This window comes from Moschus berezovskii, chromosome 20 (genome assembly GCF_049115385.1).
Source record: "Moschus berezovskii isolate FMDL1 chromosome 20, NW_MosBer_1.0, whole genome shotgun sequence".
NCBI classification, from domain to species: domain Eukaryota; kingdom Metazoa; phylum Chordata; class Mammalia; order Artiodactyla; family Moschidae; genus Moschus; species Moschus berezovskii.
The window spans coordinates 51747475-51773159 of record NC_142479.1 but is presented as its reverse complement, the minus strand read 5'-3'; the positions used below and the strand labels follow the sequence as shown (position 1 = coordinate 51773159).

At 52.8% G+C, this 25685-nt stretch overlaps 1 protein-coding gene across 3 annotated transcripts; it reads left to right on the top strand.

Annotated features, from left to right (window-relative positions):
- Positions 1-3035: 3035 nt before the first annotated feature.
- On the top strand, positions 3036-25238 carry CACNB1 (calcium voltage-gated channel auxiliary subunit beta 1). 3 transcript variants are annotated; one of them, XM_055407737.2, is made up of 14 exons: positions 3036-3301; positions 5739-5825; positions 8798-8917; positions 9862-9984; positions 10548-10684; positions 10916-10992; positions 12352-12371; positions 12638-12718; positions 13166-13224; positions 13410-13519; positions 13666-13817; positions 16935-17030; positions 17461-17646; positions 19601-25238. In XM_055407737.2, exons 1-14 carry the CDS (start codon positions 3218-3220, stop codon positions 20063-20065), a joined length of 1797 nt encoding a protein of 598 aa, XP_055263712.1. In that variant the 5' UTR covers positions 3036-3217; the 3' UTR covers positions 20066-25238. The 3 variants fall into 3 exon arrangements, with proteins under 3 accessions (XP_055263712.1, XP_055263711.1, XP_055263713.1); XM_055407736.2 differs by lacking the exon at positions 12352-12371 and adding an exon at positions 11383-11537 and having other exon boundaries at positions 3037-3301; positions 19601-25226; XM_055407738.2 differs by lacking the exons at positions 3036-3301; positions 5739-5825; positions 12352-12371 and adding exons at positions 7112-7235; positions 11383-11537 and having other exon boundaries at positions 19601-25226.
- Positions 25239-25685: the final 447 nt, after the last annotated feature.

Sequence of the window (25685 nt, the reverse complement as noted above, 5' to 3'; positions counted from 1 at the left end):
GCTCCTCCCATTATCTGTGAAGGGGAGAGTCCATCCCCCGTTCCGCTTTCGCCCGTATTCCCGTCCGGTCCTTTCATATTCCACCACCCTAGACTTACTTATATATTCTGAAAAAACCCAGAGTAATAGAAGTCTAACATCAGGAGTCGGTTTTAAACTTTAAAACATGGAAAATATCCCCCTTCGGTATGCCAAAGTGGTATAGTCCGACTTCCTATTAGGCATGCGCAGCGAGGGTACCCGATGACGTGGGTAGTGGCAGCCGGAAGTCAGCTGGATTGCGCAGGCGGGATAAAGGGGGTTTGCTAGAGTGGCCTACTCCTCCCAGGTGTAGTGGGTTCTGTGGAAGGATGTTTTATTAATGCGGGGTGGGGGGCAGTTAAGCAAGAGAGAATGAGCTCAGAGACCAGACAAAAGCAACCTTTTATTCACTCTCCCAGTAACTGGGGAACCTTGGAGTGCAGGACATTAGTTTTTGAGCCACCGTGGTCCTTAATTACTTAGTGCCTCCACGTCCTCCTCTGTATAGTGTACCTAGTTATGATATATCTAATTTGCAAACGAAGGCGTTAAGACAAGTTCCATGATGGCAGGAACCAGTCTTGGATTTGGCTCATACAGCTTTGCACATAAGTAAGCACTTGAGAAATAGCAAGTGAGTGAAAGAATAGTTGGAAAGTCTTTTTAAAAAATCAGACGACAGGACCTCTCATAGTTCTTTCTTCTTGCTTCAGAGAACCGAAGGCTTTTGGTTAAGAACCTAAGGAGAACATTCCAGGGTCCAAGAAACATAAAGCTGACTTCTGGTTCTTACTACTTGCTTTGCTCCAGCTGGTAACCACGTATCTATCATCTGAACTCTCCTGGCTGCTAAATAGAACATGCATGCTCAGTCGCTTCAGTCGTGTTCTACTCTTTGTGACCCTTTGGGCTGTAGTCCTCCAGGTTTCTCTGTCCGTGGTATTCTCCAGGCAAGAATACTGAAATGGGTTGTCATTTCCTCCTTCAGGAGATCTTCCTGACCCTGATATCGAACTTTCCTCTCTCATGTCTCCTACATTAGTAGGTGGGTGCTTTACCACTAGGGCTAGCTGGGAAGCCCGCTAAATAGTGCTGATGAGGTCCAAAAGAGGAAGGGAAAGAAATTCCCTGATGGTCCAGATGTTTTGACTTTGTGCTTTCGTTGCTTGAGGGCCCAGGTTTGATCCTTGGTCAGGGAACTAGGATCCACAAGCAGTGTGGTGTGGCCACCCTCACCCCCTCAAAAGAAAAAAAATTAAAAAGAGGAAGGGAAGCAAAATTTATGCCACTTTCTCACAATAGAGAAATTGAAAACCCCGGTCTTTCTACAAAACCCAGGCCTTCTCTGTCATGCCAGGCTCTCTTGTGTCGAAGGGAAAGATGGGAGCCCTGCTTAGGGTGGGATCTTAGGGCTGACCCACACCTGTTGCAAAACCCAGGGTGAGAAGGAGGAGTCAGTGTATTCCACAGACTCCCCTCCAGCAGAACACAGCAGGTTGGCTTATTTTACTTTTAGCAGCATGGGTTTGCAGGCTCTTAGTTCCCCAGTCAGAGATTAAACCTGGGCTTCCCTGGTGGCTCAGATGGTAAAGTGTCTGCCTGCAACGTGGGAGACCCGGGTTCGATCGCTGGGTTGGGAAGATCCCCTGGAGAAGGAAATGGCAACCCACTCTAGTACTCTTGCCTGGAAAACCCCATGGACAGAGGAGCCTGGTAGGTTATGGTCCATGGGGTCGCAAAGAGTCGGACACGACTGAGCGACTTCACTTTCACTCAGTAGTGAAAGCGTAGACTCCTAACCACAAGACTGCCAGAAAACTCCCAGCCTGGCTTATTTTAGAGTCATTGAACCTGGGCAGATCTCCGTTCTACTTCTCATTTCTCTTTTTTGTGGAGCCCGGGAAGGGGTCAAGTAAGGTGGTAACAGGTCCTCCTGTCAAAATTGACACTCTCCCTCCCTTCCCCACCCCACCCCTGCCCTGCACAGCATCTTACAGCATATCCAAACATCTCAGAAACCCATCATTTAATTTCCTCTTCCTCCCAAAAATCCCAGGTGACAAAGACATCACAGTATTTTACAGGAGAGATGTACTGATGTGCCCAGAGCCACACCACCAGAAAGAGCCTGAACCAAACTGGCACTAAGGCCTCTTGCCAGAATCCTCTACTCCTTTTAGCTTCACCGATCATGGTGGTTGGGGTCCAGGCCTTGGATATCTGTCCCCAAATAAGGGATGAAGGGGGAAACAATTCCAGGTCACAGGTCATTACATCTGATTTTCGCCACTCTCCAGTCTCAGCTCCACATTTCTTCCTCCTCTTCCCTCTTTACCCAGGAACACCTCACCCAAGCCCACCCCTGGCTTTTTGGAAAGGCTTGGGGGATAGCTATTAGCGCTAGGGCAATTAGGACTTCTGAATCCCTGGGATTTCTTGTTGCTGTCTCTGCTGAACTCCGTTTGGACACCTTCTCCACCCCAGCTTCAGCCTCCAGCCATCCAGCACCAACCTATTGGGGACGGAGGGGCCTTTCTGTTTGGCTCAAGGAGGCCTGGGACAACAGTGGGGAGAAAGGAGTTAAAGCCGGGTCCCAGGATCACCAGGGTTGGGAAGTTCCGGTGGCCCAGCCTGGAATGGAATGGGGAGACCAGCTAGGAAGAGCGGTTTGGGACGGAAGCGGGGGGCGGTGCTAGCCATGCTAATCCGCGCTTCGGTTCCATCCGCGCTTGGCATCCACTGGTAAACCGCACCCCCCCACCCCCCCGCGCTCAGCCCCTTGGCAAGGTTTCTAATGTCCCCCAGAGTGGCCACCCTCACCCTAGGCCAGTCGGAGACATGAGCTCGCCGGGAGAGGCGTGCGTTCCTGCAGCCTCCCTCCCATTGTCTGTGCAGAGCCAGCGGAGGGGCTGCGAGGGGCGGGGCCGCGACTGGCGGAGGGAGGGAGGGAGGGAGGGAGGGGAGGGTGGGAGCGGAGGGGGCGGGGGGAGATGCTGAGCCTTCAGGGGCGGAGGAGGCGGCGGCAGCAGAGGGGAGAGCGGGAGGAGGGAGGGAACGCAGGAAGAGGGCAACCGAAGGCCGGGCCAGGTGGCTGGACCGGGTGCTAGCTACGCTGCTCTCGGTTCCGACGGCCTCTCTCATGCGTTGAGGGCGCCCGGCTGGGCCGGGCCGGCGGCCGGAGGGGAGGCTCCTCTCCATGGTCCAGAAGACCAGCATGTCCCGGGGCCCTTACCCATCCTCCCAGGAGATCCCCATGGAGGTCTTCGACCCCAGCCCACAGGTGAGGTGTGATGGCCGGGATCGAGGGAAGGGGGCCGCTCCCGTGGACCTTGTGGGGTCGGATCGAGGGGGGACCGGGGAGAAAGGGGTTACATGCCCGGCGTGGAGGGGAAAAGGCTCTGCGCCCCCCATCCCTGCCAGTGAATGATTGATGGGCGCTTGGCTGGGAGTTGTGCTGCGGTTTTGCAGAGCGGGGAGGGGGCGGTCGGGCCGCCTGTCACCCTCGCCTCCTCCTCTCCCCCGCGTCAGGGGCTTTGCTCTTTGGGTACCGGCTCCAGTGGGTTAAGAGTGTGGGTGCTGGCGGCGGGATCCGAGGGTTGAGGAAGGCTAGAGAGCGAGCTCAGGCAAAGGGGGCGACGCAGAGCACGCTCAGGGGCTCCGGGCGGGTGGGGGTGGAGTGGGGGTGGACTGGGAGATGGCCGAGGCGGTGGTCAGAGGGCGGTGCCAGCAGGCCTTCAGAGCTGCGGACACTGGCCCTCGAGGGTGGGGAAGGGACCAGCACAGAGCTAGGCCCCTGTCCCAGCCACTTCAGTTCCACCTCTATATTAGACCACCTCCCCTCTCCCGACACCCGTGTTAGCCCTTCCCGACCCATCCCTCTAGCCCCAGAAAACGCCTCCAAAGTTTGGAAAGTTGGATGGATGCCAACTCACTGTCCTGGAGGGGAAGAAACTGTGTTACCTGGGGAAGGTGGGGGGAGGTCCTGCCGCCCCACCCCCACTCATACTTTTCCTGTACCCACCAGTTACCCCCAAAAAGGGATATTCTTGGGGGTGGAGGGTACCGGTGGAGTGACCATCAGAGTCTGGGGTGGTCGTGCCCAAGAATTTCTCTGGGACGTGTCCTTTTCCATTCTGGCAACACCCCAAGGCTAGGATCGCATTAACTCTTTTTTTGCTGTGGCCAGCCTGGAGCAACTGTAACCACCATGATAGTATGGCTGATGGGCACGTGGAGGGGGGTGTCAGATCAGACCTAAAAATACTTCCCTTCTCCACCCCAGGCCCCTTGGAGCCTGGGAGGCAGCTGACTGGGGCCTTCCTTTCAGCTGTCCCTTGTCCCTCTGGGTGCCACTCCCTTTTCCTAGTCTGGGATAGTGGTGATGTTGTGAAAGAGCCTTGTGCTCACTGGGGGAATCCTCTTAAATTCATAGGGATCCTCAGTCCTAGAGGTTGGATATATGTCTGGTTTGAGAGAAGGTGAAGGAGGGAGGATTCTTGAAGGGTTCCCAGGTGTCTCACTGATCTATCCATCCATCCCCTTGTACTCAAGCCCAAGGAACCAGAGCCTCTAGTCTGGTTATGGCTTATCTAGCTTCTTTGGCAAAGAAACTCTAGGATGGAGGTTGTGGACAGTGGCTTGGAGGGCCTGGACCCTCTATCATCCCCTGTCACTCTAGATTGCCTGGGGGCTGATGTGAATATGTGAGTTGGGGAGGGCAAAGAAGCAGCCCCCTTTCCACGAGGCCCGGAAATACCTGCATGGGTGGCTACTTGAGAGGTCAGGCAGTGTCCACGACACCCAAGCCAGGAGCCCAGCCAGCGGGACTGAGTCCGGCTTTCCAGAGCCCCTGCAGGGGCTGTGTCCTCGGTTTTTCTTGGGGGAGGGCCAAGGGGTATTTAGATTTATGCAGCCTGGTGGGCATCATGGGACAGGACATGGGCAGTGGCAGCTGAGGGCTAGAGGGCTTAATGTCTCTTGCCCCCTTGGGAAGAGGTATGATCACTGTGATTGTGAAAAGGGGGCTGAAAAAAAGTCCTACCAGGATGAGGGGTGTGCTAAATCTGCCCCCATGGGTCAAGGTTGGGGTTCGATATTTACTTTCCAAATACAGTTTCATGTCCCCTCCCCTCCTCCCTAGAAATCTATTAGTTTTAGGTCTCTAAGACCAGAGAGCTGCAACTCCCCTCCCCACTCTGCAAAAAACAAGGCAAGAGTTGGGCTCAGGAAAGCCAAGCTGGGCCTGGGTTGGCAATTCCTCTTCTCTCTGGGGACTATAGGCACACTCAGCCCCATTCTGCTCCAGCTGAAGTGGAGAGGGAAGGGAACTTTCCCGGGGGCTCTCTCCACACCCCTAGCACTGCAGGCAGTCTCTCCCTTCCCCCCAGACCTCTGCAGCCTGCCCAGCATCTTAATTAGCTTTGCTGCCTAATGAGCTTCCAGCTTCTCAGCACCTCCCCCTTCCCAACCTCTGACTTGGTTTGGGGGTTTCTGTGTGTGCTTCCTAGGGCTCTCTTGCTCTGTCCCCCACCCCATGGCTGTGGTCTGGGCCCTCCCTCTCCCTCGGGCTGTACCATCTCAGGAAGAAGATGGAGGGGCAGGCTCTTGAGATCAGGGATTGACATTTCCAAGGCTTGGCAGCAGTTCTGGACTTGATGGGATGAGGGTTGGGCAAGGGTCTTTGAGATTCTACTATTGTCCCTTCCTGGCTTCTCCAGGGCAAATACAGCAAGAGGAAAGGGCGGTTCAAAAGGTCGGATGGGAGCACATCCTCGGATACAACATCCAACAGCTTTGTCCGCCAGGTAATGGGGAGGCTGGGTTGAGAGGAGGGAGGTGGCTGGTTGGTGGAGACTAGGATTGGTGAGCTAGATCTGAGACTCTCTCCAGGCACCCTCCCCCACGTCATTTGTTACCTGCCTAGAAACACCCCATCACCCTTACACCCCATGACCTCCTCTGCATATACTGTCAGCTGCACCCACTCCCTCAGCCCCCGCCCAGCCCCTGCCCCAGCACCAGGCGCCAGCCCCTGCTGCCTGCCTGCGTCATCTCACTCAGGGACAGCCTGGCCTGCCTCCTAGCTTGCTTCAGGCTGTCACCCACTCCCCCTGCTGGCTGTGTTCTTCCTTGTCCTCCCCCAGAATCTGTGACAGCATGGGGTAGAGGGAGGTCCTACGAAATGAGGGGCCAGGACATTTGGGTCCCTGGAGCCCTGATTAGGTATGGATCGGGGAAACGCCCTCCTCGAATCCAGTTGTGACTGTTCTTTAATATGCAGAGAGAATGTGTGTTGAGGAGGGTGGAGGAGAGGCAGAAGGAAGTTGATTTGAGAGAGGACTTCAACCCAGCACCCGTGAATGAAAGGGCAGGGGGTATAACTGAATGGCCTTCTGGGGTCTTCTGTTCTCAGTCAGGAAGTTGCCATTCTCATCTCTGTTCTAACTCTCAACCCCAGGCCATCTCAGGCTCAGGGAGAAGCAGTGAGAGAGCCATGTGGTTGCTATGACTACAGAGCATCTCAACAAAGCCTGGTACCCAAAAAAGGCGAGAGGGGCTTAGGATCAAACAAGGAAGGAGTACATCGAAGAAAAAATGGGCAGGCACATGAGGACAGAGGACAGTAGGAAAGTCAGCCACCCCCAAGCCAAGAGAGAGAGGGTGATGCCAGGCACATCCGCTACTGATTGGAGTGAGGCCCTTCTTTTTGATTCTTCTGTCTCCACAACACTTGGCACTCGAAAGCCCAGGCCTGACTTGAGAGGGTCAGGAAAGGGACCTTTCATCCCAGGATTCCTAAATACACATACAAATGGGAAGTCCTTTCTTTGATCTTTCCCTCATCCCTTGTGTGTGTTGTAGGACTAGGGCAGGACCAGGGCTAGGAAAAATGACACTCTTCTCAGTGGAGCCCCTCTTGACAGAAAAGGGCCTCATTCCTTCAGTGTTTGCCAACCTAGGGGATCAGACCCCAGTTTCCAGTCCTTTCTCCTCTCAGCTCCCCAGCTCTGACCCCCAGTAGGTGGCAGGGAGTGGGGGGGGGCAGGCCTTGCCACATCTCTGAGCTAAATATACCCTAGCAGTTTGCACATGTAGCAACTCTGCTTGTAACCTGAGCCCCCTGGGGGAACGGGCAGTTTGGGCCACCCCCTAGGCCAGCAGGGCCAGGCACTGAGGGCGCCGGGATGGAGGCGCCCAACCAGACCCTCGTAGTGGTGAGCTGGGGATGGAGTGAAGGTGGGGGAGGAGGGTGGGAGCAGCCCCTCAGGAAAGCTGGTGGGAGGCCTTCACTCCAGCCTATTTCCTTGCCTTCTCACTGTTTCCTTGTCTCCCGCCATTTCTGGTATGCACGCATTTGAGTGTGTGTGTGTGTACAGGTGTGTGTGTGTGTGTGTTTGTGTGTTGGGGTCAGTAAGTGCCTCTCCTTCTCCATCTCTGGGTCTGTTCCTCTGGCTCTCCTGGTGGCTGTCTGCCTGACTCTGAGTGCTCAAGAGGGATAAAGAGTAGTTGATTCACTGGTTTTCACTCTTTCCTTTGTATCGCTTTTCCAGCTTCTATGAAAACCCCACCCCACCGCCTAGTTTTCCTCTCAGAGTCTCCCATTTTCCTGATTTGGCTGGGAAACGGATGGGCCGCCGCACTGGCTGATTACGAGGGCGCTCTGGGGAGATGGGACTTGGTCTTTCTTTCCGAGGTCCCCTCCATACCAGGCTAATGAGCATTCCTGGCCAAGTGACCCCTTCCTGTCTTCAGAAAAAAACCCTCCCACCCCTGCAGTCTTACCCTTTCATCACATCCCCTCTTGCCCTTTGTAGCAATAAATCCACACCTTCTGGCTCCCGTCCTCACGTGCCCTTGGGGACACAGACACTGAGGGCGCCCCCCTGCCCCTGCCCTGTATGCACACACATGGACCTGTGTGCGTTCAGTCATGCGCCAGGACATACCACAGAGCACAAACAGACTTGAAGTTGCACATCCAAGTACACCCGTGAACGAGCGTGTTCATTCACCTTCTGGGCTATGTGTGCCTTACACACGTGTCTGCATTGCTGAGGGAGTTCCTTGTGCCCTGGGATGGTCTGTGTGGTCAAGGCCAGCTTCCTGGCACACCCAGACTTCTGAACCTGCCTTAATGCTGGCAGTTGGCTGCCCTAATACAAGGGAAAAGCCTGCTCATGTTCTTCTCTTGATATGTTTCTCCTGTCTGTCCCACCCCAGGAACCTTGGGTTCTTTTTTGTATCTTATAAGAGCCTAAGGGTTGGGACTTTCCAGCTTCTGGCAGGGGAGGTAAGATTCTACCTTCCCTTGCCCTTGAGCTGAAGGTAGCAAACTTTTGTGTGCCCCTAGCGCATGGAGCAGGCTGCCCGTGGTCACCAGTGCAGAGGGCTCAGACCTAAGCTGGTGGCTGTGGCCCTTGGAAGGCCTTGCTGGGCCTGTGCTGAGTCTGTCTCAGCGGGTTCTGGGAGCAGGGGAGGGAAGGAGGAGCAGGGAGTAGAGACTGACCCCTGGCACTCCGCCTCTGCACTGCACCCTATCAGGTTCCCACCACTCCCTGGGCCCCAAGCAGCTGTCCTTGGACCTGCCATAATTCCCTGCTTGTTGCTGTCACCCTTTTTAGGGCCACACTCTTCCCAGGGGCCTGCAGACCTCATTCTCAGGCTCTTCCTGTCTAATACCACCTTCTCCAGCCCTTGTGGTCTCACGCTGGTGCCTTCTGGGGCCCAGGAGCTGGGGAGGTGGCGTTGGCCCTGAGCTGGCCCTGTCTGTTTTCAGGGCTCAGCAGAGTCCTACACCAGCCGTCCGTCGGACTCTGACGTGTCTCTCGAGGAGGACCGGGAAGCCTTAAGGAAGGAGGCAGAGCGTCAGGCGTTAGCCCAGCTAGAGAAAGCCAAGGTGAGAAAGATGGGAGGGGCTGTGCTGGCATTGTTTCCCTTACCTCGTGCCTTAGAGACAGCCTGGACAGACCTGAGTCAAGTCTTGGCCCAGCCACTTCCCGGCGGACATACGCCTCCCATTTGCCTCTGTCTTTCATCTGTAAAAATGTAAACTATAATACCTGCCTCCTTATAAAGTGTAATAAGTGCCTAAAACTCTTTCCACACATAATAGGAGCTAAACATTTCCAGTCTTTTTGGGTTGACTCTTACTAGCTGTGAGATCTTAAGACAATTCACTTAACCTTTCTGAACTTTAGTTTTCCCATTCATTCAAGTGAATATGATAATAGCACTTTGTAGAATTTTCATAATGAATAAATAAGATAATGGATGTGAAACATATAACACAGTGCCTGGCACACTATAAACAGTAGCTGCTATCATTATTACTACTATTATTATTACTATGACTATTCCTTCTTGGTGTCATTCTGGGGTCCCCCACCACCTGTACTTGTTCCCTGATGCCCCCCTCCATCCTGAGAGGACTGAGTTCTGTTTTTTGCTTTTTTTTTTTACTGTGAAATTTAATATACACGTTAAAAACTGCATAAGCCATTCAGTGTATACTTTTGTTTTTTTAATAAATTTTTTTGATGTATAGTTGATTTACAGTGTTGTATTAGTTTCAGGTGTATAGCAATGTGATTCAGTTATACACGTATATATATTCTTTTTCAGATTCTTTTTCATTATTGGCTATTACAAGATTTTGAATATAGTTCTCTCTGCTATACAATAGGTCTGTGTTTACTTTGTGTATAGTAGTGTGTATAATGTATATCTTAATGAAGAATTTACAAAACAGACCTCTCCATAATCACTGCCCCAGTCAGAAAGTTGTACATCCCATTGTGATTTAACTCTCTGGTTGTCATCCACCCTGGGTGCCTCCTCTAGACCAAGCCAGTGGCATTTGCTGTGCGGACAAATGTCGGCTACAACCCATCTCCAGGGGATGAGGTTCCTGTGCAGGGAGTGGCCATCACCTTCGAGCCTAAGGACTTCCTGCACATCAAAGAGGTGAGGAGAGACCACTTGGTATCTGGAGGGAGGGCAGTGTAGTGTGTACCAGGAGAGGGGCAGTTAGAGCTCTAGTGGAAAAAGACTTCTGAACCAAGCAGAGCTGGGCTAAATCTGCTCTGTGATCAAATCTTTCCACTTCTCTGAGCTTCAAATTTTTCACTGGTAATGTGCAATGGTAATATCTAGGTTGCAGGGTTGTTGGGAGGGTCTGTGAAGAGGATTGTTGGTGGAGTGGCAGTGTGCCAGGCGCACAGAGGTGTCAGCATTTACTTCTCTCCCCACCTTTCCAGGGTAGAGCTGCCACATGGCAGGAGGAAGGACTCTCAGAACAGGGATGTGCTTGGGGGTGGGGTAGTCCAGGGCACAAGAGGATGCTGGTCCTAGAGAGCCCTGAGAATTGGGAGCTGTATTCAGAGGCTGGTGCCGGGGCTCTTTGAGGGTACCATCCCCTGGGCAGAGAAGGCAAGATTGAGGGTGGTATTCCCTGGAGCTGGCTGCTGGCTTGTACCTCTAATCTCCTTCTTGGTCTCCCCCACCCCACCTGCTGTTGTTGTTTGCAGAAATACAATAATGACTGGTGGATCGGGCGACTGGTGAAGGAGGGCTGTGAGGTTGGCTTCATCCCCAGCCCTGTCAAACTGGACAGCCTGCGCCTGCTGCAGGAACAGAAGCTGCGCCAGAACCGCCTCAGCTCCAGGTGTCTGGCTGGGGGCGGGGCACTCCCACCCCCGGGAGAGGCCAGCCAGCCAGGAGTAGGCCCCAAGGGTTGACCTAATATTCTGAGGACACAGAGTTGCCCGAGGCCTCACCCGTGGGGCCAGCGAATGAGGGCCGCGGAGTGGGGGAGGGACAGCCTGTGAGAGAACAAGATCCCCCGCCCTCACACCCCTCTTTGCTCACGGCTCCATTTGCCTCTCTGCCCACACAGCAAATCAGGTGACAACTCCAGCTCCAGTCTGGGAGACGTGGTGACTGGCACCCGCCGCCCCACGCCCCCTGCCAGTGGTAAGAGCTGCCACCACCCCGGGGGGTGGGGTGGTCTCCCCATTGCCTGTCCCTTCCTTTCCCTGCAGTAAGGGGTATCCCAATCCTGAGTCCTCCAAACACATCCAGTGGTACCCCCTCCATGAAGAGCAGGACACCCCACAAGCTGGGCTGGTCAGTCAGCACCCATTCTCTCATGTCTGTCCTCTCCCATTTCTGCGGGAGCGCCACCTCTCCTCCTGACTCCCCGCCCCCTACCCCCCATTCATTTCTCCCAGCCCTGCTCCATTCACCTCTTCTTCTCTCTTTTCTCCCCATCCCATCGCTGTGTTCTGTACTTGTGTCTCCATGTCCATCTCACTCCTCCCCACCTCGCCTCCTTCCTCCCTCAATCCCGACTCTCCGGTCCAGGTAATGAGATGACTAACTTAGCCTTTGAACTAGACCCCCTAGAGTTAGAGGATGAGGAGGCAGAGCTCGGGGAGCAGAGCGGCTCTGCTAAGACTAGTGTTAGCAGTGTCACCACCCCGCCACCCCACGGCAAGCGCATCCCCTTCTTCAAGAAGGTAATTCTTGCTGTGTTCTTGTGAGAGGGGAGGTCAGGGCCCAGCTCTTTGGTGGGTGGAGGGGGGCTGGAATGGATTCAGATGGGGTATCGGCCTGATTTTGTGGGGATCAGGCCTTCCTGCCGAGGAGGAGGGAAGGGTAGAGTGGCACCAGGAATGGGCACATCTGTCTCCATACACAACCCCACCCTGGCCCTCTTCCCCGGAAGGGATGGTTCTTGCCATGGAAGCAGCCCTTCGAGCCCCCGCCCCCCAACTGAAAGCAGATCTGGTTGTAATGAAACCTGACGTTTCCCCCTCACTACCAGTGGCATATTCCATGTTTGCCCTCGCCCCCACACGTGAAGGGGAAAGTGGAATGGTGACCCTTCTTTGCCCTTTTCCGATCCCATAGGGTACCCAGGGATCTCCTGGCTGCAGAGCAGGACAGTTAAGGGAACCCTTACAATAGGCAGGTTGGCCTGCACTGGGGCCAGGAGATGGGCACCAAATTAGGGGCTATCACTCTTCCCAGCTTTTTTCCAAGACCCAGAAAAGGGGTAGAAGATGTCTGAATATTCCCAAGTTCACTGGACTGGCTGTCAGTCCCCACTCCTGGCCCTGATCCAGGGCCATCTCTGGCTCCTCCTTGGCATGGGGTCCCATCCCCTCTCTCTGGCTCTGTCTGTCACTAACACGCATGCCCTGTTATCTCTCCTCGTCCCCCCGCTCTCCCTCCCTCTCTTGTCCTGGCTCCTCCCTTGCCCTCTGCCCCTGCCTGGGTCCCCTCCCCTTTCTCCTCCCCCTCCCCCATCTTGGCAATCTCTGGACCCAGCCAAACAGAAGCAGAAGTCGGTGAGTAGCACAGCTTTCTATGTCTCCCTCCCCACCCCCTGGGATGAGCTAGGGGGGACCTTCTAACACCCATTCCCATATCTGCCCCCATTTCCCCCCACCATTCCTGGTTCTCCCTCTCCATACCTCCCCACCCTCACCCTGATCCCCCACGTCTGGGCTTTGGGACCAGGGGGAGGAAAGGATGCATGGGGGAGCCTGAAGGAGGGGGGACAGGGGCTAATGCCATCTCCACTCTGGGGTTTCCCCTCCCTGCTTCCCCCCAGACAGAACACGTGCCCCCTTATGACGTGGTACCTTCCATGAGGCCCATTATCCTGGTGGGACCGTCGCTCAAGGGCTATGAGGTAGGAGCCCCTAGAGGGGCATAGGGACCAGAGGGGCCCAGACTGCCAGAAAGACTCTGTAAGGTCTTGAGACTCCAGAGACATCCCCCAGCAGGGTCTTCCCAGGGTTTCCTCCCCAGAGGGCTACAGACCTTCAGAGACCACCCCCCTCCCCAGGGGGTCCCCAACCCATGGGGAGATTCTCTCAGAAGGGTCTAGCCTTCTCAAAAATCCCCAGAAAAGTCCTCCTAGAGATTCCACCTGAAAGGATCTCTGGAATCAGAGACCCCAGTGGAGGCCCCCCAAACTCAGAAGGATCACTTCCTCCCCTGAACAGGGACTCATTCATCTCAGGAATTAAAGAAGAAAATGGAATGTCAGGGGCAAATACCTAGTAGTCTACCCTTCTTGAGAGCTTTAAACACCTGACTTCTCCTCCTCCTACTCCACCCCCACCCCCAACCTCAGGTTACAGATATGATGCAGAAAGCTTTATTTGACTTCTTGAAGCATCGGTTTGATGGCAGGTAAGCCCTTCGGAGCTGGCTTTCCATGCCCAGCATGGTTCTCTGCTGCTGGGGTTGGGCAGGATGGCTTGAATGACAATCCTGGAACTCTTGGACTGAGGGCTATGAGGCTGGCCTAGAGCCTGGGGAGGAGGTAGGACATTTTAGCCCACCCTGACCCCTGACACTTTGCTCTGCCCCCCCAGGATCTCCATCACTCGTGTGACAGCGGACATTTCCCTGGCTAAGCGATCAGTCCTCAACAACCCCAGCAAACACATCATCATCGAGCGTTCCAACACACGCTCCAGCCTGGGTGAGCCCATCCCTTGACTCCACCCCTTCCCTGCTCTGGGACCGGATGTGGGAGTGAGGGGGCCTCTCCAGAAATGCTCTATCTACCCACTGCCTCCTGGGAGGCTGCCTTACATTTTTCCCTTCCCCATGACTCCACTCCCCTAGCTGAGGTTCAGAGCGAGATCGAGCGGATCTTTGAGCTAGCCCGGACCCTTCAGCTGGTTGCTCTGGACGCCGACACCATCAACCATCCAGCCCAGCTCTCCAAGACCTCACTCGCTCCCATCATTGTTTACATCAAGATCACCTCTCCTAAGGTGGGTGCAGGACCCCACCAGAGACAGGAGTGCTCTGGGTGGGCTGCCTGTGCGTAAGCCCCAGGCACTGCTTACTAAACGTGTGACTTCATCTCCTCAAGCCCAGATTCCTTTCTCCATCACACTCCATTGTCTGGATATTGTGAAGATTCAACCTAATGTGAATACTTAGCACTTAGCAAACAATCTGGTATAATATACCTCATTGTGTATTAAATGTTTTAAATATTATTATTAGTGTTGTGCAGGTTAGTCCCCTGTCTCTACTTTGTTGACTTCCCATCCTTAGTCCAGAAAATAGAATTCTGTGTGTTTTGCCTCAGTGTCACCCAGCTACTTGGCAGTTGGAAAAAGGTCTCTCCTGTCTTTTTTCTCCTGTCTTTTTATTTCAGCCCTTTTTGCTGTACTGCCCTCATTTAGACCTTGATAGAGATGAACTTGGTAGGAAGACTGATTTACTTCTTTGTCGTATAGCAGCTCCATTAGTTTTCCTCCCTAGACATTAGTGGTTTTGAGAAACGTGGAAGGTGAGCTAAGTTGAAGGATTTTTTAAAATGTTTATTTATTTGACTGCTCCAGAGCTTAGTTGTGACATGCGGGGTCTTTAGTTGTGACATGTGGGATTTTTAGTTGCAGCATGCAAACTCTAGTTGTAGCAATTGGGATCTAGTTCTCTGACCAGGGATCGAACCCAGGCCCCTTGCACTGGGGGTGCAGAATCTTAGCCAGTAGATCACAGTGGAAGTCCCTAGGTGAAGGATTTTGAAGTTAGAAGATGTCATGAGGTTCAAATCCTAGTTCTGAGTGGCTTATTTTAATTAATCAAAGTTTGTTGTTTTTTTGGTTGTATTTTATTGAGTTTTGGATCTTGGGGAGATAATTTAGCTTTTGCACAATTTCTTCACCTACAAAATGGGAATTATAATCCTTCTCTTGAGGTAGTGATGTAAAGAGCCCAGAGTTCTGTCTGACTGATGAAGGCAATCAGGGGTTAACATTGAATGATAGCACCCTATGAGCTAAGCACCCAGTTTCTAATGAGTATAAAGGGGAGGATGGGATTTAAGTACTTCCTGAGGTGGTTGAAAGGATCAAATGAGATAATGGATGCAAAAGCACTTTGTGAACTAAAAAGTAACACACACTTCCATTGTGCTAGCTGGGCACTGACTTTGAGGTTAAGGGTGGGGTCTCTGAAGCCAGGCTGCCTGGGTTTATGATCCACTGATGCCACTTACCTACCGGCTCTGTGCTCTTTGGGCAGGTCACCTGACTTCTCTATGCCTCAGTTTCCTCGTTTGGAAAATAGGAATCCTTAAGTGATGTTTGTGAAGATTAAATAAACAAATTTAAATAAACAAATGCAAAGTGCCTGGTACCTATTAAGTGCTATATGTGTTCAATTCTTAAAGATTTTTATTTTGAGGTAATTTCAGATTTATAGGAAAGTTGCAAGAACAGTACAAAGGATCACCTCTGAATACCCTTCACTCAGACTCGCTACTTTTTTAATGGCTTTTTAGAAATAAAATTCACACGCCATTCAATTCAACCATTTAAAGCATACAATTTAATTTTTTTCAGACTCACTAATTTTGAACATTTTGCCACATCTCCTTTATCTTTAGGGCTTCCCCCATGGCTCAGCAGGTAAAGAAGCTGCCTGCAGATGCAGGAAATGTAAGAGATGTGGGTTTGATCCCTGGGTCAGGAAGATCCATGGAGGAGGGCATGGCAACCCACTCCAGTATTCTTGCCTGGAGAATTCCCATGGACAGAGGAGCCTGGGGGGGCTACAGTCCATAGGGTCACACAGAGTTGGACATGACTGAAGTGACTTAGCATGCACACACTTTATATATGTCTGTATTATGTATATATGTGCTTATATATATTTTTTTCCTTGAACTGTTTAAGTTGTAGCTCTTGTATTTCTTTATTCCTCAAAATTTCAACATGTATTTCTTAAGAACAAGGACATTAACTTACATGTCAAATTCAAGAAACTCACTAAAATACTGTTCATCTTCAGTTTTCACCACTTGTCCCAAAAATGCCCCTTATAGCAATTTCCCCTTCAATCCAGGATCACATGTTGCATTTAGTTGTTATATCTCTTTAGCATTTTTTTCTTCTTTGTGATCTTTAAGCTAAAAACTTTCCTGAGCTTTTCTTCGAATCTCATGAGACTATCATTTTTGAAGAGTACAGATCACTTATTTTGTAGATTGTTGCTCAAGGTGGGTTTGTCTGATGTTTCCCTGTCAACAGATTGAGGTTTTGCATTTCCAGTAGAAATATTACCCAAGTGATGTGTCTTTCTGAGTGCATTACATCAGGAAGCATAGGATGTTGGTTTGTTGTATTGTTGGTACTGTTAACTTTGACCACTTAGTTAAGGTTGTAGCTTTATGTTTAGCTATTATCATCATTATTATTGTTATCATTGAGATGAGGATTATAATAGTGGCTGCATAATGGCATTATTTTTAAGGCTAAATTAAAAAAAGGACTTTCCTGGTGGCACAGTGGTAAAGCATCTGGCTGGCAGTGTGCAAGTCATGGATTTGTTTCCTAGGTTGGGAGGATACCTGGAGAAGGGAACGGCAACCCACTCCACTAGTCTTGCCTGGAAGATCCATGGACAGAGGAGCCTGGCGGGCACAAGTCCATGGGGTCACAGAAGAATCAGACAGGACTTATCAACTAAACATCAACAAAATGAAAAACAGCACAGACTGGTGCCAAGGCACAGCAAGTGTTCCTGTAAAGGATGGCTGCCTGTTGTTAACATGGCGGGGAAGTTGGCTCAGAGAATGAATGAAACCTGTAAAGAAGGTTATAGGGGTTAGGAAGGAGAATCACTGCCCTTCATACAACCACTGTTGGAATGTCCCAGGAGAGGCTGGCATGAGACCCAGGAGAGAGCCTGAGCTTTGTGTAGGATGGATACAGGGCTGGTGAGGTCATTTCTGAAAAGGCATCGAGGGCTGAGCGTCATGGAATGTTCCCCCTACCCTGATACTGTCTCCTCACGTTGGCTCCAACCAGGACCTGCCTCTCCAGGTTGGTGCATTGCTGCGTCCCTCTAGCTCCTCTTTTTCCCCTGCCAAACAGGTTCTTCAGAGGCTCATCAAGTCTCGAGGGAAGTCTCAGTCCAAACACCTCAACGTCCAAATAGCGGCCTCAGAGAAACTGGCGCAGTGTCCCCCCGTGAGTGCCCAAAGGGAAGGGAGGGCATTTGGGTTCTCCTGGTTTCCTCTGGCCTGCTGAGAGAGTAACCAGGAACACCTGGGCCCCGGTCCAGAGGTGCAGATGGATTTTCTGGGAAAAGAGGGCTAGACAGGCAATTAGAGAGTGTGTTTATCTCAGAAGCACCACTTCTCTATGGAGAGTTAAGCCCCTCTCCACGCCTTGGCTACTTTATATATAGAATGAGGGAGCTGTAATATCTAGGGGCCAAGACCTCCTCATATATATTTAATTTACATATCTGAGAGCCCTCCTCTTTCTGAACATCCAGAAGTTTCTTTTTAACTTTGTCCTTCAACCCCTTGACTCCACCCACTGCCCTCAGGCCACACCCTCACCCCTTGGTCACGCCCAGCTCATTCCAGCCCTGCCCTTAACCCCGCCTCCACAGGAGATGTTTGACATCATCCTGGATGAGAACCAATTGGAGGACGCCTGCGAGCACTTGGCAGAGTACTTGGAAGCCTATTGGAAGGCTACACACCCGCCCAGCAGCACTCCGCCCAATCCGCTGCTGAACCGCACCATGGCTACTGCAGCCCTGGCTGCCAGCCCTGCCCCTGTCTCCAACCTCCAGGTACAAGTGCTCACCTCACTCAGGAGAAATCTCAGCTTCTGGGGCGGCCTAGAGGCCTCGCAGCGAGCCAGGGCAGTGCCCCAGCAGCAGGAGCACACCGTGTAGGTGCCCCGCCCATTTCCCTTCCCGCCCAGGGCTCGGAACTGAGTGCAGGAAACTTGGGGAAGGAAGGGAAGAGTTTTATTTTGTAAAAAATGTGGTGAGTGGCAGCTTCTGGTGTCTGTGGTTTTTGATGGGTTTGGGGCTAGCTTGTGGGGCCTATCTGGGCCTGGTCCCATAAGACTGTATCTGCTGCCCTGGGGGCTTCTGCTTTGGGGGCCTTGTAAGATAAGAGACTAGGAAGAAACAGGAAAACCAATGTATGTTTGCTGGACTCTACACCCGTTTTAGACTCAACAGAGGTCACAGCATTTTAGACACAACAGACCAACGGCCCTCAGACCCAGGGAGTCACACAGAGCAGGGCCATTAAAACCAGGGAGACTGCCCCCTGCTCCAGAGCCCTAATCTCCAGGGGTTCTCAGAAGAGACCCAAAATGAAGCATATTCTATGAGTTGATATAGAACCTTCCACACTTCTCCCAGGTAAACAGATTCCAGGGAAGATCCTCCTGTGTGTGCCCCACCCTACTTTGATCTCCCATGGGAGCCATGGCCTATCTCTGAGGTCAAGCCATTAAGTATTGGGTTCTAGATTAGAGCCAGAAGAAACCCAGGAAATCATTCGAGACCACTGCTTTTCAAATTTGTTTTCAGCACCAGAACCCATCTGTTCACTGAATCTTACAGGAAGTTCAGTGTGTAAATACGGCATCCTTGCTCTGCTTGGAGAGGGCTAGTGGCTTGGCCTCCACTTTACCTCCATGGGGACCCCTGAAGCACTCTATGTCCTGTCCACCCACCCCAGAACTCCAGGGAATGAAAATTGCTGCTCTAGCCTAATCCCCATCACAGCACCACAGAGAAACTAGGCCACCGAGATGGGAGTCACTTCTCAGGGTCACACAGCTTGAAGTGGCAGGGGATGCACTAGAACTCAGGCCTCTTGGCATCCCACTCAGCAGCCTCCATGGCCATCTTCATGTGACATTGGTGCTGAGGACACAGCCATCTCACCGTTGCCAGTGGGGAATAGAGACCCCTCAGCCTTCCCCAGTATTCTAGAGAATCCCATGGATAGAGGATCCTGGTGGGCTCCTGTCCATAGGGTCGCACAGAGTCAGACACAGCTGAAGCGACTTAGCATGCATGCAAGCATTGGAGAAAGGAAATGGCAACCCACTCCAGTATTCTTGCCTGGAGTATCCCAGGGACAGAGGAGCCTGGTGGGCTGCCATCTATGGGGTCGCACAGAGTCAGACACGACTGAAGCGACTTAGCAGCAGCAGCAGCCTTCCCCAGCCTGAAGCTTTGAGTCTGTTGAGGGCAGGGGAGGAATTCTATCAACCTTGGAGACTGTCACCTGACTCAGAGTGGAGTAAGGGGAAGTGCAGAGTTCTGGCTGCCTATGATTAGGGTCCCATTGGGCTGAAGGAGCTGGATGAAATTCTCTTTAGTATATTTGGGGCAACGACTAACCCAGTCAACCACTAACAAGTGGCAGTACTAATGAGCTGTTAATGATGATTTAGCCCAAGACCGCGTTAATGAGTGCCTTGAGGAAGTGACGACTAATTGTTCATGGGCTCTCTACCATGGTTACCAGGAGAGTCATGCCTTCTGACACCTAAGAAGGTCGGGCGCCCCGTCTCCTAATGGAAGAACAAATGCCTTGAGTTCTGTCCTCTAGCTGGGCTCCAGAGCCGGTTGCCCAGCTGCCCAACCCCTAGGGCCTGCACCCTCCTCCTTCAGCCAGGCTGGGTGTCTTGGTGCCCTCACTAACCTGCCTTGCTTTGTTGTGTTTCTCTCACTCCTGCCTGATCTGCATGGTGTGTACCGTCTGTCTGCTAACCAGGGACCCTACCTTGCTTCCGGGGACCAGTCGCTGGAACGGGCCACGGGGGAGCACGCCAGTGTGCACGAGTACCCGGGAGAGCTGGGCCAGCCCCCAGGCCTTTACCCCAGCAGCCACCCGCCAGGCCGGGCGGGCACCCTGCGGGCACTGTCCCGCCAAGACACGTTTGATGCCGACACCCCTGGCAACCGAAACTCTGCCTACACGGAGCTGGGAGACTCGTGTGTGGACATGGAGACTGACCCCTCCGAGGGGCCAGGGCTTGGAGACCCTGCAGGGGGCAGCACCCCCCCAGCCCGACAGGGATCCTGGGAGGATGAGGAAGAAGACTATGAAGAGGAGCTGACCGACAACCGGAACCGCGGCCGGAATAAGGCCCGATACTGCGCGGAGGGCGGGGGCCCAGTTCTGGGGCGCAACAAGAACGAGCTGGAGGGGTGGGGGCGGGGTGTCTACATCCGCTGAGGGGCAGGGGCCGCACAGTGGGAGGAAGGGCTCTTGAGCCCAAGGGAGGGGAGGGACAGGGCGGCTCACCACGGAGGTGTATCTTGCCTCCAGGGGGCGCTGTCTCCCTCCTTTCAGATGCCTTTGCTCAGATTGGGGTTTCTTTGGTGGTAACCTTCCACCCAGCTCCTGGGAGTCCCTTAAGCCTCAGCGGCAGGTTTTTACCTACCTGCTGTGGATGTATGGAGGATGCCCACCTTTCTGCAGTATCCCCTTCTCCACCTCAGGGGGCTCTCTCCCCTCACCCAGAGAAAAGGTGCACTTCCTTAACTGCTTCTACTCCGGCCTCTAAAATGGTGTGGCCCTTTCTTTTTCCACCCTGGAGTATTTGGGAATGGGGGGAGGAGGGGCTTTTCCTGGAGAGGGAGACCACAGACTCTTTCCCATGAGGGCTGTCTTCCCCAAACCCCAGATCCAGCGTCCTTTACCATGAGCCCCACTCCCGGCACCTGCCCGCAGCTTCCTGGCTTCATTGTCTGGGAGGTGAAAGCTACAGCACCGGAAGCCCCATGGGGAGCTGTCTCACAGAGTGGTCTGGGTAGATGCTGGCAGGCATCAGGTGTAGTGCCCTGTGCATGCCCAGGACTAGAACCCTGAGGAGGAGGCCACCCCAGATGCTGCTCCCCGTCCCACCACATCCATGCCTCAAGCCTTTGCCTACCCCAGGAATGAGCTTTGCCTACAACATCCCTTGCCTGCTGCCATCAGAAGAGGGGGCCCCTCTGCATCTGAGCCCCCCCATCCTCTCGTTACCTGGGCCCATGGAACACTCTGATCCGCCTCATTTTGAAACCAAAAAAACTGCTCCTTCACTCACCCTGAGGCACCAGGGAAGAGGCCCTGCGGTTGGTGCCCCAGAGTTAATCACCACCCCAGGGTTGCCTCTGGACATCAGATCTCCCTTGGCGGGGTGGGGGGCTTGGCTGCTGCTGCTGCTGCTCTGTATTTGCCTCTTGTGATCCTGTCTACCCGTGTCCACTCCACCCAGGAGAGGCCTTGGTACCCCTCTGCTCTGGAGTGTCCCTCTGCCTAGCATCCCATAGCCCAGCAGCCCTGCCCCCCAGCACCCAGCTGGGCCAGAGAGAGCCGATTGTGCCAACGAGGACTGGGCCCTGCCCGGCTGCCCGCCTCAGGGATGGGCACCTCATGCCTGTCTCGCCACCTCCTGTGCCAATGTTGTCCCACCCCACCCCCCACCTGGGGTGGGGTGCAGCTTCCACTTATTGGTTAGAAGAGACCACTGCCCAACCTTTCCCCTTTCCTGTCTAGTGTCCTGTGCCCCCATCTGTCTGTCTGTTCGTCTGTACTACCCTAGAAGTATTTTGCCACATATAAAACCGCCGTCCTGTCCTTTGCGCCACCTCCCAGGCCTGCTTCTTTGTCCCCATCGCTCGCCACTCGATTGCCAGCCTAGGTGTGTGGGAGCTGCTGACCTGCAGGGAGGGAGCGTGAAGCGATGGGCGCGGGATTCAGCTGCGCCCTGAGCGATTTGCTCAGTGGGAGAGATGGTGCTTTGAATTTCGACTCTGACACATTATATTCAAGCCTGACAGGAGCTTCGTGGCCAGTCTCAGCTCCACTCTGCCTCAAGCCCCATACCTGTCCTATCTCCCCATAAGTAGAGCCAGGGAAAACCAGAAACTGTAGAGGGAAGTGGAGTGTCCCGGATGTCATTCAGGGGGTCAGATCCAGAGCCACTGGCTCACAGTCTTTGAAGCATGTGTGTTTTTCTGCTCCTGTGGCCTCAGTTGCTCCCAGGCTCCTCAGGGAGGGAAGGGCTGAACTTCTGGCTTTCTCCACCGATGCCTCCACAACAACCCCCACCCCAGTCACTGCTAACTAGCCTTGTGAGAGAGAAGGAGGTCTGTTTGGGGGCGGGGGTAGAGAATTGGGAACTCCCCCAGTCCCGGACTGAAAGAGAAAAAGCCAGGAAGAAAGTCAGTGGGTGAGAGTGACAGTTCCTGCTGTCATCACCTGGCAGGATGTGGACTTGTCTGCCTCACACAGCACCCAGAAACCATTTCTCCACTCTCCTGGTTCTTGTTTTTGGGGTAGTAGACCCAGATAATCCTGTCCAGAGTGTGCATGTGTGTGTGTGTCTGTGTGTGTATAGAGGGCAATGGACATTCAGACCCTCCAGATGAGGAGTTAGCAAACCCAGGGAAAGAGGAACCAGACAGGCCCACAGGTTGAGTGGCTCATGGTCAACAGGGAGTTGATGGCAAAGCCAGCGCTGCTGGGACTGGAGCCCATTCTGCCTCCCGTTGTGGTGCTCTTCCCCTTGCCTTGCAGTGGAATCAATCTTTCTTTCCTGTGTTTATTCATTGAGCAAACATTTATTGAGCATCTACTATGTACCAGGCACAAGTCTTAAGTGGGAGCAGCAGACAGTTCATAGGGAGTTCTCTCATGTGGGAAGCAACGGGTCTTAGGGGAACCTGGAAGATAAGTTCCTTAACCTGGGGAGATCAGGAAGGGCTTCCTAGAGGAGGTGAGGCTTGAGCAGAGTCTAGAAGGCTGGTTAGGAGTTAACCTGCAGAGAACGAGGGAAACTATTCAAGGCAGAGGAGGCAAGTGACATGCATGACACATTCTTGACACTTCACTAGCAAAGGGTGCTCTCAAGGTGAAGGGAAGAGTGGGGTCACAGGAGCATAGATTTGAGGCAGCCTAGCTGGGAAACAGCTGCAGTGCTCCAAGTGAGAAATGAGGGTTTGCAGTGGAACAGGTAAGGAGGCAGTGGCTGCAAGAGACAAATCGTGTTTAGGATTGAGAGTTCTTGGAGAGCAACTGGAGGTGGCTAGTGAGAGAAAAGGCAATGGCACCCCACTCCAGTACTCTTGCCTGGAAAATCCCATGGATGGAGGAGCCTGGTAGGCTGCAGTCCATGGGGTCGCTAAGAGTCGGACACAACTGAGTGACTTCACTTTCACTTTCATGCATTGGAGAAGGAAATGGCAACCCACTCCAGTGTTCTTGCCTGGAGAATCCCAGGGACGGGGGAGCCTAATGGGCTGCCGTCTATGGGGTCGCACAGAGTCAGACCCAACTGAAGCGACTTAGCAGCAGCAGCAGCAGTGAGAGAGGGAGGCATGTGGATGACTGTGGGAGATGGTTTTCCCAGACATAGAGGAAGCAAGTGAAAAAACCAGGTTAGAGGCAGACATTAGTTTTGGACAAAGTGGGCACAAGCCTAAGTGGGAGCTGCAGACAGCTTCTCCTGTGGGAGGACATCCAAGAGGGAAAGAGCAGAAAACAGGCTCCTTCTGGGGCTCCACAGAGAACTCCATCTGCAGTGGATCCTGGCATTTTCAATCAAAGGCAGGGATCATTACCTTCAGTTTACAGATAAAGCTCTGTGAGGTTAAGCAGTTTGTCCATAGCTGCACAGCCATCAAGCAAGGACTTGAACTGAGATCTTCAGATTTCAAGTTCTGTGGTGTCCATGACCCCCAAGTCTTGTGCTGATTCCCCTGGCCCAGGATGCCCTGGTTTCTGCAAGGGGAGGGGTGCGGGGCAGGAAGAAGCAGGTGTCCAAGTATGTTTCTGTGTTCTCGCCATGTGCCTTCTGCTTGAAATTGCATTCGCCTGGAACTTGCAAGCAGGGGCATTGCTAGGTGATTTGGAGATATTGAGAGATGAGGGGAGAGAGATTGTTATCTCTTGGTAACCACCAACCCTCAACTATCACATAATAAGCATGTTGGTGGTTGTCAACACGTGAGGATTTCAACGACCATGAAGTCGGTTGGGACTAGGCCCAGAGAGGCTGATGCTTCTACCGCAGCCACCTCAGGGACTCAGGAACTGGGATGCTGAGGATACCCTCTACCTCCCTCCTTCACCAGCTGATTCTGTCTTTTCAGTAGTTTCTGCCCCAGAGTGAGCTGAGGTCAGAGAGATTGAAGGTTTCCCTCATGCTAAAAAATGAGAGCTGAGTTGTGACCACCAGGACCTGGGAGCAGGGCAGAAGATGGGGTGGTTTCCAGCTCAGTAACCTTAAGAAAAATCTCATCTTAGCTCCAGTAATCACATCAGCAGATAAGTGTGCCTTGGCTCCCTTCTAAATCAGGCCTTCCCCCGACTGTCTCTTTTTTAGTTGTTTTTTGGGTGCGTATATTTGTCTCCCTAATAGATGGCAAGCTCCATAAGACCTGGACAGGGCCTGTTTTGTCTGCTTGGCATGTTTCTAATTCCTGACTCACGTTTGTCAAATGAATGAATAAATGGATGAGTGCCCCCTGAAGATCCTACCTCTGGGCCTCACAGCAGAGGCGGCTCATGTCTGTTTACTGGATGTGCTCCAGTGAGCAGAAACAGTCACTTTCAATTCTGCAATTGATGGTGGGGGCAGGGTGCACTACGAGGTTCCTTCCCTCCTCCCATCCTCCACCCCCCCCAGGAAACAGATGGTAAAAATGCTTTAAATATTGCTGCTTCCCCTAACACATTTCTGAGGCTCTACCGTACGCCCACCCCGGCACAGCCCAGCTCATTTTTAACTAGGGCTGAAATGGAATCAGCCTAACTGGGCTCTGGTAGTCAATTCTCCTTCCATCTAACTCTGGGCACCATTCTGGGTGGGATGAAAATTCTGTATTTAGTGAACTTTTCCCTCTTCTCTCCACAAGCTACCCAGCCTTCCTCAGTCCTCTTCAACTTGCGTTCATCCTCCATTTTCAATACTCCAAACACCATTTCTCAGACTGTAACTTAGCTCATAGCCCTTCAGTCCAAAAGCAACACGTCCCCACTGTGCACCAGGCTCTGGGCTGATGGGGAGTGGGTGGTGGGGAATACACAGGTGAGAGAGACAGGACCTCGCCCTCTAGGACTCACAGTTGATTGGAGAAAGCAGACAGGCCAGTTATCATCTCAGTGTAGAAAGGAAGCCCCATTTGACTGGAGAACCAGGCCAGAACTTGGGAAGTAGGTGGCTTATATAGTGGGCACTTGAAGGGATTTAGGAACTCACGTTTCTGAGAAGGTGAAAGGCGCTCAGATGGAGGAAACACAGAAGCAAAATCATAGTTGGGCATGTGTGGGCAAGAACCATGGATGCAGAGCATGGGGGATAACCCACAAAGGCAGGTGGGATGTTGTTCTTGGGGGTTCTTCAATGTCAGGTGAGGAGAATCCAGTGAGCAACAGGGAGCCATTGAAAGTTTATGAACTGTGGAGTAACAGACTCTGAGCTGTGCTTGAGAAAGGTTAATAGGTCTGTGAGGCGGATGCTCTAGGTAAAGGGGAGGCAGGGAGACCAGTTAAAGAGTTGTTCTCTTGGGGCAGAGGAGCACGGATGGGCTGTAGGTGGGCGGTGGCAGTGGGCTGGAAGAAGCTGAATCTCTTGTGTGGTGATAGGTCTCTCTTAACTGCCCCCTCCGTCTGATGTTGGTTTGCTTTCTTCACATCTCCTTTGTCTTCTGGTTTCCCCCAGTTTATGCAAAGAAGGAAATCCACACACAAACAACAACAAGCAGTTCCCCCTTCCTCTGTCTCCTCCAGCTTGGTTCTCTCTTGGCCCGGGCTCTCCTTCGCTGGGTCTCAGTATCCTAGACCCCTTTGTAGGGTCTTGGCTGAA